General features: G+C 58.4%; 5 protein-coding genes across 5 annotated transcripts; 4 read left to right on the forward strand and 1 right to left on the reverse strand.

The window, feature by feature from the left end:
- Positions 1-1,057: 1,057 nt before the first annotated feature.
- J3D65DRAFT_284227 (uncharacterized protein) lies at positions 1,058-2,546 on the reverse strand. Its single transcript, XM_066795101.1, has one exon. The coding sequence runs from the start codon at positions 2,106-2,108 to the stop codon at positions 1,221-1,223; it is 888 nt and encodes a 295-aa protein (XP_066656832.1). The 5' UTR covers positions 2,109-2,546; the 3' UTR covers positions 1,058-1,220.
- Positions 2,547-5,926: 3,380 nt separating this feature from the next.
- J3D65DRAFT_284609 (trichome differentiation protein GL1) lies at positions 5,927-7,566 on the forward strand. Its single transcript, XM_066795105.1, has 2 exons — positions 5,927-6,008; positions 6,058-7,566. The coding sequence occupies exon 2, from the start codon at positions 6,172-6,174 to the stop codon at positions 7,309-7,311; it is 1,140 nt and encodes a 379-aa protein (XP_066656833.1). The 5' UTR covers positions 5,927-6,008; positions 6,058-6,171; the 3' UTR covers positions 7,312-7,566.
- J3D65DRAFT_284649 (uncharacterized protein) lies at positions 7,567-8,964 on the forward strand. Its single transcript, XM_066795106.1, has 3 exons — positions 7,567-8,282; positions 8,357-8,744; positions 8,795-8,964. The coding sequence occupies exons 1-2, from the start codon at positions 7,822-7,824 to the stop codon at positions 8,718-8,720; spliced, it is 825 nt and encodes a 274-aa protein (XP_066656834.1). The 5' UTR covers positions 7,567-7,821; the 3' UTR covers positions 8,721-8,744; positions 8,795-8,964.
- Positions 8,965-10,073: 1,109 nt separating this feature from the next.
- Positions 10,074-12,991, forward strand: J3D65DRAFT_619061 (uncharacterized protein). Its single transcript, XM_066799705.1, has 3 exons — positions 10,074-10,439; positions 10,612-12,331; positions 12,436-12,991. The coding sequence occupies exons 1-3, from the start codon at positions 10,368-10,370 to the stop codon at positions 12,660-12,662; spliced, it is 2,019 nt and encodes a 672-aa protein (XP_066656835.1). The 5' UTR covers positions 10,074-10,367; the 3' UTR covers positions 12,663-12,991.
- J3D65DRAFT_619064 (FAD dependent oxidoreductase) lies at positions 12,992-14,973 on the forward strand. Its single transcript, XM_066799706.1, has 2 exons — positions 12,992-13,541; positions 13,689-14,973. Exons 1-2 carry the CDS (start codon positions 13,293-13,295, stop codon positions 14,700-14,702), a joined length of 1,263 nt encoding a protein of 420 aa, XP_066656836.1. The 5' UTR covers positions 12,992-13,292; the 3' UTR covers positions 14,703-14,973.
- Positions 14,974-15,003: the final 30 nt, after the last annotated feature.

Here is a 15,003-nt window from a genome sequence, read left to right on the forward strand (position 1 = left end):
GGGCTAGCCGTGACACTCAACTCTGTTCATCCTTCAACTCTGCCAGGCGAATGAATCGCCCTGCTGTAATGAGGCGGATTGATGACAAGGAGGGGAAAAAATAACAATATCAATGCCTTGTTGAGTATCGCCGAGCTCCACGCGGCGACGGCGTGTTTCTTGGTCGGGCATCGGAACACGGCGGTGGGCCTGCGATCCCACTGCTTTTGCCCGAGAGTTTTGTTCTTTGCCTCGGACAGAGGGGATGGTCTGACAACTGACACAATCCACTCCGCTTGTGTAACCGTTCCAGATGTTGCCATTTCGAATCGCACGAGAGAGCGCTCCCGCTTTACTGCGAGTCGCAAGCACCTCCACTCAGCCCACCACACTGGCAGGGACGCAACAGGTAGCAATGAGGCGCCTGCGCGCTATTACAATCTGGCCGCCGACTCGGCCCTGCTTGTACACGAGAGCATTGCGACGGGCGAACCGCATTTTTTGCATGTGCGACTTGGAGGCTATCGTGGAATATAGCATCTGGGTGCCCACTGCTGCTCAGCCGCCGTTCTCGGCCTCCGCCCTCCACAAGACGTGAATGGCAGAGCAGAAAATAGGATGCGGCTGATGTCATAAGGCAGCCCGCGCCCGTCTACAGGTCCATGAGGCCCGGTCCAACGTTTTGTCGCTGCGAAGTGGACATGACTGCCTGAGGCTTGCGAAAGTCTCCGTGCCAAAGGTTAAAGACGATCCAGATAGGTCCATCCGGTCGGCGATAAGCTTAACGTCCAGCATGAAGGGCCATAAGGATGTCCCGAAATAGTAGGGGCCCTGCCCGGCTGATCTAGTCTGTCTCAGATAGAGACAGGCTGAGGCCTCAAACGTCATGATCCATGCACAGGACTCCCAAATCATTATTGCACGGCACCAATATCCTCAAACCACTGTACAGCCACGCCGAGAGTGCTGGAATCATCTACACGAAAAGGTAAAACATCGTTTGGAAAGGGGTTTGCAGCCCTTTACAATGTTATGGAAACCGAAGCTTCATTCAGGCAATGTTGAAGCTGTCGATGAGGACTTGCCAATAATAAACAGCCAGTCCAAAGGGAGCGGCTCAGGGTTTGTAGACTTGTCGGTCTGACGCAACTGACATGTCTCGAGTCCCCCGCTCTCTTTTGATTCCATGCTGGAGGCAATCAGGATGCCCGAGCAGGGGAAAGGGCGGACCGGGACCAAGTTCAAGGACCAGCTTCGCTACAGGGGAGGTGAAGGAGGCTAGGAGGGTCTTGGGTCGTGGTGCTCATGCCCATGCGCTCGAGTAATTGCCGCAGGTTTGCGTCTTCTCGAGCTAGCGTGGTCCTGAGGTATAGTGATGAGTAGATGGTGGACAGTCTGAGCGCTTGCAGATTGTTGCGGAAACCGCGCCCGACAGCAGCGTGGGTCCAAGAGAGGTGACGGGCCATGAGGGCTTCATGCGAGAGGCGTCTAGCTTGCCTGTTCTGTGCTAGTGGCCGTTGGGGTGCACCGCGCAGCTCCGCTGCTCCAGAGAGGTCGCATGACGGGGTTCGTCCCGGGAGAGCAGCATCAGCACGTATGTAGGAGTGGTGAGGAGCAGCATCAGAAGGCAGAGCCCAAACGGGGACAGGTCCGGCGTGCGTGGGAGCTCGGCCCGCCAAGTTGTCAAGGACCAAACAGCTGACCCAGCTCGGGCCGCGCTGGGCTTGTTTTGGACCCTGGTGTTGCAAGCAGCGACCGGAAGAGAGAGAAAAAATAAAAAAAGATTGAAGAGCAGAGGTCAGAGCGAGCTTCAGCTGCGAGCCCAAAGTGGAGCCTCGGCGAAGATGATGAGTCGCAGCGCGATCTTGACCCACAGTAGTTTGGGATATGAGATGGGGCGAGATTGGCGATGAGGAAGGATTGTGTGACTGGAGGTTGGGTGGGAGGTGGATCCGTGCCCGTTGATGACGGGACGGGTGGTTGCCTGCAAGCGAGGGGAGGGGCGAAGGGTGGAAGTGCCTGTGCCTGTGCCTGTGCCTTTGCCTGTATCGTGCAGTGTCGTCGTAGTTGGGAAGCGCAGCGTTATCGCTGGGTGGAGTCGGCCATTGTTTTTTGTGTTTTGGCGGCATCCTTGCGAGGGATCTGCACGACGGCGGTCGAATCGAGGGGACATTGCGAATCGTGGCTTGCGCAAGAGCAGCGGCCGGTCATGGAGCAGAGGGGGATGGATGATGCCTGAAGGTTGCGGCAGGGCCAGGTACAGGTACAGGTACGGCGAAGCAAATTCCAGTTGACAGGATTAGTGGAGCTGAGGCGTGCCAAAGGATGCGGGCGTCCGAAGTTGCCGATCTGAGATCTGTATCCTCCGAGCAGAGTACCTACGTGACGTGACGTGGTCATGCACCGACGACGGTTGACCGGTGGGGTGGGGTCGGGTAAGCAGGGCGCGCCAGAACGGGAATGGAGGTGTAGAGAGGGGGGAGAGAGATAGAGAGAGGTCAATAGAGAGAGAGAGAGAGAGAGAGAGAGAGAGAGAGAGAGAGCGAGAGAGACAGAGAGTGAGAGAGAGAGAGAGAGAGAGTGACGCCGGCCGGGGGCATCCGATGAAGTTGCGACCTGAGCGGGTCCGCGCGCGCGGGAGGACGGCTAAGCTTCCCGAAGCGGCTAGCCCGCCAGTCGTGGCCAACGGGAGACGGGAGCCAGCCCCCTGGGCCTCCAGAGCCCTGGGTAAAGCCAAAGCCATCCATCAGGTCTGTACCTTCGGTCCTTCAGCTTCGCCGCGCGCCTTGCACTCTGAGGTCCACTCTCCTCCTCCACTGCTCTGCTCTGCTCTGCTCTGCTCTGCTCTGCCCTGCTGCTGTCCTGTCGTGTTGCTCTCCTCCATGCCCCTCGTCCGTCTCGTATACGTAGCCGCCCGCTGTGACGAAAAAGAAACCTCCAACATGATGCCAACCCATCTGCCCGGTTATGCGCCCGGACCCTCCCTCCGTCATGCCATACCATACCACACCGTACACCCTCCCATGGCCCTTCGCCGCCTCGCTACCTCGTCCTCGGATTATTCTGGAAACCCCAACAGTCGTCATCCCTTGCTTGCCTCGACGACATTGACCTCATCTCTTCTGAGACTGACTGACTGCTGCATGCGAGGAATGCGCCGAAACCCTTGCACCCTCGCTCGCTCTCGCTGCGTTACTCGACCGACGCCCGCCCACCCCGGCGCCTACGAGAGTATGCCCCCCCCCCCCCCCCCCCACCAATACTTCCGCCTCTGGATCAAACTCTGTCGACGTTGTTGGCGCATTGAAACATTCCCACCGAACCCACACGCCCGTCAAAGTCAGCAGTCTGTCGGGACGACCGTTGTTCCAACCAACGGGAAACCTCCTGAACCATTGCACTGCACTCACTCACTCACGCTTGCTGGCCATCCAATCTTGTGCCTCGCCCGCGTCTCACGTCGTGCCGCTGCATTCACCCAACCGGCCCGCAAACGCCAGTCGCTTGCATCCCGCGTGCTACCGGCCTCGCTGCAAATTTCTAGGGCCCAACCTGCCAGACAAAGTAATGACCGCTATGCTCTGCATTCTCTCTCTAGCTGACCGGAAATTGGCGCCTGCACGCGTGTCGCACCCACGGTCCGGGCACGCTGCCCCATGTTGTGACACCATGGGTGTTGGGATACCACACTGCACCCATCGAATCCCACCCCCCCTTGTCCGAGAGGCTGAGATGAAGACTGCCAAAAGCGCCCACATCCCTGTCCAACCTGTCCAGATGGGAGGGGTGGGAAACTGCAATGGTGCGCCTCGACTTCATGCACCAACAAGCCCTGGTCTCTGGCCCTGGCCCTCAGCTGCGAAGTTCCCTACACTTTGGTCATTGGGTGTCGGGGCGTGCAGCTCACCGTTGCCCCGAATGCCAGGCCTGAGGCGTCCGTAGGCCGGGAGTGGACCTGCTGAAGGCGCAAGGCCCCAGGGCGCTGTGACATCCATGACGCCGCAGAGCTCGACAATTGCTATAATTGCGCCTCAGGTAGTCTCGTATAGCAACCATCCTAGGACATCTGTCTCCACATCAAGACTTTTTGACGAGACGTGGGTGCCCAAGGGAAAGCATGTCAAATCAATAAATGCTCTCTCAGGCCTTGGGTGCAAGCGAGCAGGATGGCGCCCCATGTCAAAAGGCGCTCCACGCCGGTGCCTGTCTACGCCGACCGTGCCGATTGGGAAAATATGTAGGTACTGTACGTGACGGAATAGATGAACAGTGACATTGAGTGGCGACCGTTGACCAGAGCTGAATCGCTTCCAAAAACAGCGAGTGCCAGGAGCGAGAGGGGAGAGAGAAAAGAAAAAAGAGGGAAAGAAAAAGAAGAAAAAAAAATGGAGGGAGGGGGGGCCTCTGACGGGCGAAACGCGAGCTGCGGAGGATCCGTCAGGTTTCGTCAGGCCTTCCTAGATTCCCGATCCCGCGATCTCGCGTCGGCGGCCGTCGCCCTGGTGAGGAAGAGCCTGTCTGCTTGCCTTGGGTCAAAGCCAAGTCCATGACTCGAGCCGTTCCTCTCACTCTCTCGTCGACAGCCGGAGTGGGCGTAGCGCAACGGCTGCTGTTGCTGTCGCTGGGATGCCATGGAGCTGGAAGCTGGGCGAGCGGCTATTCCAGGACAGGCTCGCCAGAGCGAGGACGCGAGAACCGTGGCTGGATGTGGCCAATGCCATCCGTGGTTTGCGGCGGCGACGGACGGACGGACAGGCTGTGGCGCGAGCGCTGTGCTGTGCGAGCTGTGGTTGTTTGCCATTGACGCAGGCGAAGGCGCGGTCTGAGGGGGGGAAAAAACAACGAGAGGCACGGAGCAGTCTAGCGATGAATGATGGATGATGATTGACAGGGCCAGAAACAACTAGGACGGCCGTGATGACGCTGTGCAGGAGCAGCAACTGCCTCGGCGTTTGCAACGGTGGGTGGACAGCGCGAGAGGGGCCCAAGTCAGCCACCATTGGGTCGTTGGTGCAGCTGATTTGCGTTAGTGGTACGGTATAGAATTGGCCCCAACGGGACTAGCGCGGCTGGGTGTCAAAGTCGCCTGGCGGCAGCGTCAAACCGAATCCTACCAAACACACTTCCTCCCTCCATCTCGCTCTCTCTCCGCCGTCTGTCGTTCTGCTGCAGGTAACGTGCTGGGTGGCAATTCTCCACGACACTGACTGACACGAGGCTAACGATGTTGGACAGGCTTAGCTTGGGCGGCCGTCAGAAAATGACGACGTCCAGACCAAACGGCCGACCAGGCGATGGCTTTCCTGACTGTACCTAACGCATCGAGGGTCCCAGCAGGGCAGGGCAGGGCAGGGCAGGCGGTTCGGGCGGATGGTGGGCGCGCGCCCCAGTCCCTGCGCAGGTCACGTCCTGCCGGCCGTTTTCGAACTGGACAGGACAGGACAGAGAGGGACGGGCAGTGTGAGTTCTGCAGCCCGTGGCAGCACGGCAGGCTGGCTGACTCGGGGCGGCGCGCACGAATCAGGCGGTCAAGCCAGCATTCCACCTGGTCTCAAGCCAGGCGCAAGGGGACGGGCTGGTTTCACGGCGACATGGAGGTGCTGAGCAGGGCGCTCCCTGACCGTGGCATGCCATGGCACCCCAGTCGCACATCTGCGCATCTTACCCGCCGATCTGGGTCCTGGGGATCCACCAGCGAGCGCCCACCGCGCGGACCACCATCCCAAAGGGGCCCCATGCACGACAAATAACCCAGTCCGCTCTGTCAAATCCACAAGAGCCTGCCGAGACCCTAGAGTCAGCCAGGCGCGCACCCTTCCCGAACCGCTGCTGGCCTGTCCTGTCCGTGCAGAGACCCAACGTCTTTACCGTGCCCTTCATATACCCTCCATCTGCCCTCCTCCCAAGGCCATGGTAGCCTATCGCCGTCTGCTCCTCTGATCTCCACTCGGCTTCTTTTATCCCACTTCACCTCTGTTTCCATTTCGTGTCCCACACATCACCACCATCACCACCAACTTCACCCAGAGGTAAACCATCCCCTTCTGCCTCCAAGCCTCTGTTGCTTACACTTCACAGCCATAGTCCTCTATCACACTTGGGACCTTGCCGACCTTTTGCCAACGACCGTGTTTCCGTTGGACAGCACATCTTCACCTCTCTTCCCATCACCCTCGTACACGATCCATTAAAATGCCCTCCACCGCTCGCCGCGGGCCGTGGTCGACCGCCGAGGACAAGTTCCTCCTCCAAATCGTCCAACAGCAGGGTGCCAACAACTGGGTCCGCATCTCGCAGATGCTCCGCACTCGCACCCCGAAGCAATGTCGCGAACGATTCCACCAAAACCTCAAGCCCACCCTAAACCACAACCCCATCACTCCAGAAGAAGGTCAGCTCATCGAGCGCCTGGTCGGTGAGATGGGCAAGAAATGGGCTGAAATCGCCAGGCGTCTTCACGGACGTAGCGACAACGCCGTGAAGAACTGGTGGAACGGCGGTCAGAACCGGAGGAGAAGGATGTCTGAACGACGAAGGAGCGAGCACCACCACCCTTCTAGCGCGCCGTCCATGTCGAGCCATTTCAATTCTCCGTTCCAACATCCCCACCACCACATCAACGAACACTATCACTCCTATCACCAGCACCGTCCATCTCCCATTTCGATTCATGGACACGCCTTCGGTTCTCGTTCCTACGACACTCCCATTCCATCTCCGTCCGGACAGTCGATCCTCTCTGCCGATGGTGCACCATCCTTGGTCACCGACTCCGGTTCCGTCGAGTCTAGATCTCCAATCGAACGGTCTCTCCCGCCTCTCCTTGGGTCCAGGGAGGAGCGTCGCCGCTCAAGCGTGGCTTTCCTGCCCCGAGACTCATCCTTCGCCATTACGGACGATGACCAACTGCCTTCGTTCCGCCGTTCAGACTCGGCCGACGAAAACAGAAAGCGAGATGTCCTGCGGCTCCCAGAGCCTCACAGTACCTTCTCCCACAGCCCGCCGGGTACCCAGGCGCAGCCTCTCTTCAGGGAACCCAACTATCAGCAAATGGGTCACCGCTCACTGCCTCTGTTGACGCAAGGCTTCCCCGCTTCGAAGCCGCTGCCGGTCGAGCCTCCTCCAACGGCGTCTACCTCGCCAGGACCTTATCCACCTCAGCACCAGCTCCCAGGCTTCCACTCCCTCACGCAGCCAGGTCGCCTTCCTAGCATGGCCCTTACTGGGCACCCCAGCCCGCCTCGCGGATCCACCGCATCAAGCTTCTCGGTGGAGAAGCCCAGGAGCCCTGGCATGAGCAAGCCAAACAACGTGGCATCCATCTTGAACTAAAAAAGGAAATCTTTTGGTCACGGAAACGCAGATGACGCGTTTTCTAGTCGACTCGGATCCCTTGTTGCGAGGGTCTCTTCCTGTTTGCATAGCATTGGCGCTGTTACTTATTTTGTCCCGTCGCACGGTCGGACCAAGGGTCTGACGTGCTCTGTTCTTTCGAACACGAAAAATTCAATGTCACGCTCTATACCATCTATTCCCAGTAATTTCCAGACACACCGTAGTTTCACCCTCCGCAAGGACTAAAGGGTCAGAAGAGCTGTGCTTTTTAGTTGTGTGATTTTTAATGCTCTAATGCCGCGGCGTATTGCTTGAACGATTCTACGATGGCTTATCGGCGTTGGGTGGGTTCGATTTTAGTGGGCAGGTAATTTTTGGAGACCCAAAACGGGGATAGTGTACTGTGGGATATTGGAGTATCTGGTCTCGCGCGCTGTACGAATAACACGGTTGCAATGATGACGCTTTCTCTTTTCCGGCTGACAACTCGTCGTCTACGTGAGCGCCATGCCATGGTTGGGTTTGCACGGTACACGCAGGCACACAGTCCAGACAGGTCATGCAGCCACGATTGGCGGTGAGCAAATCAGATTTAGCGCGCGCAACACAGTGGTCGACAGTCGCAACAGAGTGGAGGTCAGCGCAGACGGACCAACGGACGGACGCACCTCTCCCTTCAGCACCACAAGTCCCACGTTTCGTGCGAACGTCTTCAAGGGATCTCGCCGCAGAGAGGGGGGAGCCGGTACCCACAGCGCCCACTATTCGACAGGCGGCCGGACGACCACGTCGCCGCGGCTTCTGCAAGACATCAAACGGCGAGGCGACTCACCGGCCAAGAGAAGAAAACAGATTCGTCGCCCAAAAGCCGCCGGTCCTGCGCGGGTACCATGTTGGTACCTGATGGAGCAAGTGGGCGGGCGACACAAAATTTTCTGGCCCTCTCTTCTTCCTTGGAGCACTCACAGGTGCAGAAGAACCCTGAGTCTAGGCTCGCCGTCGTCCGTTTCCCTGTCAAGGCAGCCCGTTGACCAAGCTCTAGAGTCGTCGGCTCCACCTCGAAACTCTGGTCCAATAATTACCTGTCCCTAACAAAACACAGCCGTTCGGTTGCCAACAATCGAGAATCGAGACTCGACCGAGAGACGGCTGAGCCAGTCAGCCGCAAAAGGTCCCCTCGTTACAGAGCACCACCCACATGCCGTTTGACGTCAACCGATTGCCGGCGCTGCCTCCGATTTTGCCGTCCGCATCCGGGTTCCCGCGAGGGAAGAAGTCCAGAGCTGACATGCTGTCAAGGAAAAAATCGTGACGATGGTCTCCCCCACAGCGCCCTTCATTCCAGAGGGACGTCAGAAAGCCTTTCGCAGCGGCATCCAGCTCCCGTCACTACTCGGGCGATCTAGAGGACCCGCGCGAAGGAAGGCGGCGTATGGGGTTCGTTGTACCGCGGTTCATGGCCAACAGCTGACCAGCCAAGCCTCCTCCGGACATGGAGGAGCAAAGGCCAGAGGGCAAGAAAGAACGAGAGGCGATACACTGATCCTCTTGCCGCGTCCACAACACCCCTCCATGGAACACATTGGCTACCGGGCCCTCTCCTGAAGGCAACGGGGCTGAGCTTTGTGTAGCTTCCGTACAGCCGCGCGGTGGTTTACAGCTATCGACTATATTGATGACGACAGAGACAAGGGACTCAAACCAAAAACGGACTGTCAGGCGGAAGGCGGACCGTCTGATGCGTTGACTGCCCCCCAAGTCAGCATGACTGCGGACGAAGTACATCATCTACATCGGCGGCGCTCCCATCACCCGCGCAACGAAAAGGATCTCTCGGGCAGGAGATGAGGATGTGTTGGAGTAGGAGCAGATGGTGGTCGGGAGCGCTCCAAGGCCATGGCGACGTCGGCTGGCGACTTCAGGTGATCGAAAGGGATGCCAAAGGCGGTGCGCGCGTCATGAAGGACACTAACGAGCGGACCAGTGCAACGCCAACGGCCGCCAGGCGCGGACAGGACCGTCGATGGGCCCCGGCCGGAGGACGGTAGCGGCGCCGTTCAGCGCCAGCAACGCCTACATGCTGCTCCGCGTGGGCCCTAAAAACGGTGTCCTGGGAGACACGATGGGCTCGTCGTCAGTCGCTCCCCTCCAGCTCCATGGAGAATGGACGCGCATCGCGAGGTGGGTGGTGACGAGGCTGGGCCATGGAACGATAGACCGGGACGCCAAACGCCAAATTACTAGTTTCAGTCATGCCAAAGTGCAACATCAACCGAGTGGTGGCGAATGGGTTGGACAGACGTAGCCCCAGCTCGGCCAGCGTGGAGTGGGTTGTCATGGTCGTCTGGGCGTTGGGCGGCGCTGCGGGGGATATAGGGCCGCCGCTGTAAAATTCCTCACCAGGCTCAAGTGGGAAGGTCATCTTCTTGGGCCTTGCATGAAGAAGGACATGGAAGTTGGCCTGCTGGCCGCTAAAACAGGGGCAATAATGATGGTGCCTGGCTCCGCAGCGACTAGGGGATGATGGGGCTTCTGCCCAAGCATGCAGCGGGGTCTGCCATTATGCAGCGACATGTAGCCCTGTCACCACAGTCTTTTAGTGCCATTCGGGTCAGCGTTCTGCTCCATGTCGTCGAACGAGTCCAAGGTGCGATGTTGTCGGTGGTGTTTGAGGTGTCCTGGGCGGGAGACGTGCCGAGCGCAGCCGACCCAGCCGCCGAATCCGGCATCGGGCCCGGGGCGGCCCACGGCAACGAGTAGTGCCGAACCCCCGTTCGGTTGCTGCGGTGCTGTCATCAGCCCAGGTCGAGTCCCATCTCGACTTTTCCCAAAGCCATCGTCAACTCTGCCTTCTGGACAGTCGATAACCACCAAGCCCGTCCCGAACCACGTCACCGGCTACCTCGGATCTGCCTGTCCTCATCGCATCCGGCGGCTCCTCCCCTGGCTCTGGCACTCGTCGACATGTCTGCCCATGTTCATGCATGGCAAGCGTGACATCAACATCTCATCCATTGTGCTCCGCTAGCCCGCCTTAACATCTCTGTTGGCAGATGCCGACTCCGAGTCAGTATGTGCCCACCGATGGGACTGAACTGCCTCCACCATGGAGTATTGCTCTTTTGGTGAGTTGTCATTTACGTTTTGGTCCCGTTGAGCAAAGACGTACGCGTCATTCTTCACCGATATTCAACTCCAACTCCATTGTCTCTTTTTCCGCTAGTCACGTCCTCGTCAAATTAGGCCGCCATACCTGCGGATGCAGCGCCAGTGCCTGAAGCTCATGTCTGCTGTTAGTCACAAAGAGACCTCTCCCTCACGATACCCATCAACTTCGTGACCCAACCTGCTGTCACTCTGGCTGCTGCCTGCTTTTCAAAACACGACTACACGGAGACTACCGCAAAGACGTGTCTGTCAAATTTATTAGAGGCTGGCTTCAGACGAATTCTCATCGACCTTTACTGGGATGCCGGCCGCAGTATCTGGAGCCTTTGCCCTGTCGAAATTCCAGAGGCTGCGGCGAGCGATGATGATTCGGCTGTGGTCTCTGCAACCACATCTGCTGATCCCTCCTTGATATCCGTGACCATGGCCGACAAGACCCTGGATGGGAGACAGGAACCAACGCCCACTCTGCCGTCTTCTTTTATCCCCGAGTCTCCCACTACCACAGAGACCATTACAGCAAGCGCCACGAGCACACACCCACCTGCGAAGGTTGTGCACCAAAGCGGGGAGACGCTCGTCGAGGTAGATGCTTACAACTGTTCGTCTACGCTCGACATTTCGTCCATCACGTCGATTCTGGCGGACTATCTGGAAAGCACTTCTGATACCATCCACGCCTCCTTTCTTTACTTGACTCTCAACATTCACGCCGCATCGAACTCGTCCTCGACTGCGGCATCGGCACCAGCGGCATCCCACCTGCCTTCGTCTAATAATAGTCTTTCTAATATGCTCAACGCAAACTTGTCTTCATACCTGTACACACCAAAGCAGCTGCAAGACGACCGTCTCGACCTGAATCAGAGCTGGGCCTCGAATCAGTTCTTTCGGGACGGAGCTTTTTCTTATTTCACAACCACAGCGAACGTAGATGGCCACCTTTCCACGTCAGACGGGTGGCCCACAGAGGCCGTCCTCGAGTTTGGCCCTGATCACTACCGCATGCTCGCATCCCTTGGCACGGTAGACCCCCAGATGGCCGACTATGAATCGGGCGCAGATGGCGATGCCATTTTTCCCACGGACACGTTCATAGCCCCCAGAAACGTCAGCTACACGTCGTCGGGAAACATTAGCAGTGGATGTCTATTCGACACATCAAACACACCGACGGAGCCTTTGCTGAATGCGTCGTGGGCCATGTCCCCGGTCACGCAGGTACCAGATGTCAATTCGGAACAATGGTACAACTCGAGCATTGCGTCGGTTTCCAACCTCACCGCTTGTGGGATCAGTCCACTGGTCAATCAAACGCTGTCAGACAGCGCGGACGTGAACTACGAAGCGTACGAATGGGCGTCGCTGAGCGCGATCTGGTCGTGGGCAACAGGCGAGCCGCGCAACCTGAGCAGCAGCACCTCAAACGCGGCGTACATGCGCTGTGCGACGATGAAGACGTCGACAGTTGGTCGCTGGGTCTTGACCGACTGTACCGAAACACATCACGCCGCATGCCGCGTCGGGTCGCAGCCGTACGAATGGCGCGTCAGCAACAGCAGCGAGGGCTACAGCAACGGCGATTCCATGTGCCCGCCTAACACGACCTTTGACACGCCGCGCACGGGGCTCGAAAACAGCTACCTGTTTGCGGAGCTCGGGCGACACGTGGCGACGCATCGAGAGAGCTATGACCAAGATGCGAGCTTGTGGGTCAACCTGAACAGCCTGGGCGTGGCGCAGTGCTGGGTGGTTGGGTACAACACCAACTGCCCGTACACGTCGGGGGCGGCGGCGGATGAGAACCGGCTGGTGGTTGTGCCGACGGTGGCGGCCATCATCGTCTTCATCCTTGCGGCGCTGACCATTTTCATCAAGTGCGCAGCCAATCGGCGGACGTCCCGCAGAGGCAGGAGGCGGAAGGGGTCGGAGGGGTGGGACTATGAAGGGGTGCCGTCATGAGGAGATTTAATTTTCGAGGGTCGCACCGAGGCGAATCGAGGGAGAGAAAGAAAAGAGGCGGTGGGCAAAGTGAGGCAAGGCAGTGCTTGGGTTTGGGACGAGGGCCTTGGGCGACGACGACGGCGACAAAAGCAACGGTGATACAGGATGCGATGCAGTGGTACATGGGTGGTGTTTGGCTCGTGTCCCGGCGGCATGTACCCGACGACGACCGGTGACGGATCAGGAACCCGAGCGGGAGGACAGGCCTTGTTGTTTGGGAGACCCGCGCAGTCGGTGTGTGGTCGCGTTTGTGCTACCTTAACTACCTACATGTACGTTTGAGCGACCGGAATCCTCAGCATCGAGCCGGACCGGGACGCAACCGTGGCTTGAGACGTATTGCTGCTTTTTCTACAACGGTTACGGCTGATTCAAATTTCAAGGCTTCCAATGGGCCTGCAGTGCGTCGGTCCACCAGACGTGACGGTCGATGTCGGTGTTTCGAAGCAGCAGCAGGAGGGGTGAAGTCTGGGTACAATGTGAGAGTGTGAATAGATACATGGGATGTACATGGGTATATTAGCTGAGGTTACCAGGCTGGGCTGGACTGGACTGGACTGGACGGATGACGTGCTTGGGCGTGATTCGCAGACTTCGCTAAGGCAATTTTGAGCCGCTGTCCTACTGTACCCGACCCTACCCACTACCATGACCTTTCCCCTGCCCTGCCCGTTGCGGCAAACGTCACCGTTTTCCCCTTCAGCCTCGTCAGCCACCACTGCAGCTGCAGCAGAGTCTAAAAGTAAAGAGGCGGTGCTGCGACATTCTTTCACTCCCGTTGCAATTCTTGGTGTGGCTCAGGTCCAATGATTGCTCCCACCCGCTCAGGCGTCGCCCTGCTGCGCCGCAACACAACCCACCTGCAAGGCCTCTCTCGCACTTTTGCTTCTTCGGCCTCTCGCAAAGCAGATGCCGACTTCACCCACGCTGTCGTGGGAGGAGGCGCGGTGGGCCTCGCCATTGCCAGGCGCCTGCAACAGCAACCTGGTGTGGCCACCGTCTTGATTGAACGCCATGGCACCGTGGGCATGGAAACGAGCAGTCGCAATTCCGAGGTATGCAACCTCTGTACCCGTCAACTCTGGTCTTGCAACCCTGCGTCCGTCAGAAAAGAGCCAGGAAATCGTTCGACAGACGGACCACTTCTTGGGTCTGTTCGACGGCGCGCTCCCTGCACTAGGTGCGCATGTTGACGTCCATAGGTCATTCATGCCGGCATCTACTACGGTCACGACACCCTCAAAACCAAGCTGTGTATCAAGGGCAAGGAAATGCTCTACCATCTGTGTTCAAGGCAATCCATCCCGCACAACAACTGCCAGAAGTGGATTGTGGCCCAAGACGCAGCACAACTCGAAGCCACGGAAAAAGTACACCAGCACGCCTCGTCCATCGGCGTCCCGACCCACTTCATCACCAAGGAAGAAGCAGCACGCCAGGAACCCGACGTCCGGGGCGAGAGCGGCATCCTCGTCTCCCCCACCACGGGAATCATCGACAGCCACTCGTACATGAAGCATCTCGAGGGCGCCTTTGAGGAGGCCGGCGGCATCTGCGCCTTCCACTCGCCCGTCACACGCATCACGCCCCTGACCACCTCAGCCAGCAGCACGCCGGGATCCGGGGGCTGGGAGATCGCCACCAAAACGCCCGACGGCGAGGAGAGCACCATCGTCGCCGAGACGCTCATCAACAGCGCCGGCCTGAACGCCATCCCCCTCTCCAACTCGATCCTCCCTGCCCATCGCCACCTTCAGCCCTTTTACTGCAAGGGCTCCTACTTCTCCTACTCCAGCTCCCACCCCCGCCCCAAGACGCTCGTCTACCCGGCTCCCAAGGTCGGCTTGGGCGGCCTGGGAACCCACCTGACGCTCGACATGGGCGGTCAGGTTCGCTTTGGCCCAGATGTCGAGTGGGTCGACTCGCCAGACGACCTTGCCGTCAGCGACAAGAATCTGCGCGTTGCCCTCGGCGAGATCAAGGAGTACCTGCCTGGCGTCGACACAGAGTCCATCGGGCTGGACTACGCTGGCATCCGGCCGAAACTCGGAAAGGCTGGTGTCACGCATGCTGGAGGAAAAGGCGGATTTGTTGACTTTTACATCAAAAAGGAGGAGGGATTCGAGGGATTCGTCAACCTGTTGGGGATCGAGAGTCCTGGATTGACGAGTAGCTTGGCCATTGGCGAGGAGGTGTACGGTTTGCTGTACAGATGAGCGCAATGGGAGTGTTGATCAATGTAAAAAGCTGTACATATGGGGTCGATTTGCAAATAGACATGCAGACTTGGATTTGCGCCAGGCATGAAGCACGAGCGCCGTTGAGCCTTGGGCACAGGCGAGACAGGGTGAGGGCGCGGGGTAAAAATGAAACTGTTTCCAAAAGCTACATGGAGTTAGACAATGGACCAAGCTGGCGCTAACATGGGATACATACATGTAGTCAGAGACAGATCAGGTCGTGCTGGAGACGTTGCGATGAAGAGGGGAAAATATACTGGCCGTCGACAGGGCGACT

Source organism: Phyllosticta citribraziliensis (genome assembly GCF_038025025.1).
Source record: "Phyllosticta citribraziliensis strain CPC 17464 chromosome Unknown J3D65scaffold_4, whole genome shotgun sequence".
Taxonomy (NCBI): Eukaryota; Fungi; Ascomycota; class Dothideomycetes; order Botryosphaeriales; family Phyllostictaceae; genus Phyllosticta; species Phyllosticta citribraziliensis.

Coding starts and splice junctions, on each gene's coding strand:
- J3D65DRAFT_284227 (XM_066795101.1), bottom strand. CDS start 2,108: ATGCCGCCAAAACACAAAAAACAATGGCCGACTCCACCCAGCGATAAC.
- J3D65DRAFT_284609 (XM_066795105.1), top strand. CDS start 6,172: ATGCCCTCCACCGCTCGCCGCGGGCCGTGGTCGACCGCCGAGGACAAG.
- J3D65DRAFT_284649 (XM_066795106.1), top strand. CDS start 7,822: ATGCCATGGTTGGGTTTGCACGGTACACGCAGGCACACAGTCCAGACA. Junction 8,283..8,356: donor CTTCCTTGGAGCACTCACAG/GTGCAGAAGAAC, acceptor ACCAAGCTCTAG/AGTCGTCGGCTCCACCTCGA.
- J3D65DRAFT_619061 (XM_066799705.1), top strand. CDS start 10,368: ATGCCGACTCCGAGTCAGTATGTGCCCACCGATGGGACTGAACTGCCT. Junction 10,440..10,611: donor CATGGAGTATTGCTCTTTTG/GTGAGTTGTCAT, acceptor GTCTGCTGTTAG/TCACAAAGAGACCTCTCCCT. Junction 12,332..12,435: donor GGCGGCCATCATCGTCTTCA/TCCTTGCGGCGC, acceptor TATGAAGGGGTG/CCGTCATGAGGAGATTTAAT.
- J3D65DRAFT_619064 (XM_066799706.1), top strand. CDS start 13,293: ATGATTGCTCCCACCCGCTCAGGCGTCGCCCTGCTGCGCCGCAACACA. Junction 13,542..13,688: donor CGAGCAGTCGCAATTCCGAG/GTATGCAACCTC, acceptor TGACGTCCATAG/GTCATTCATGCCGGCATCTA.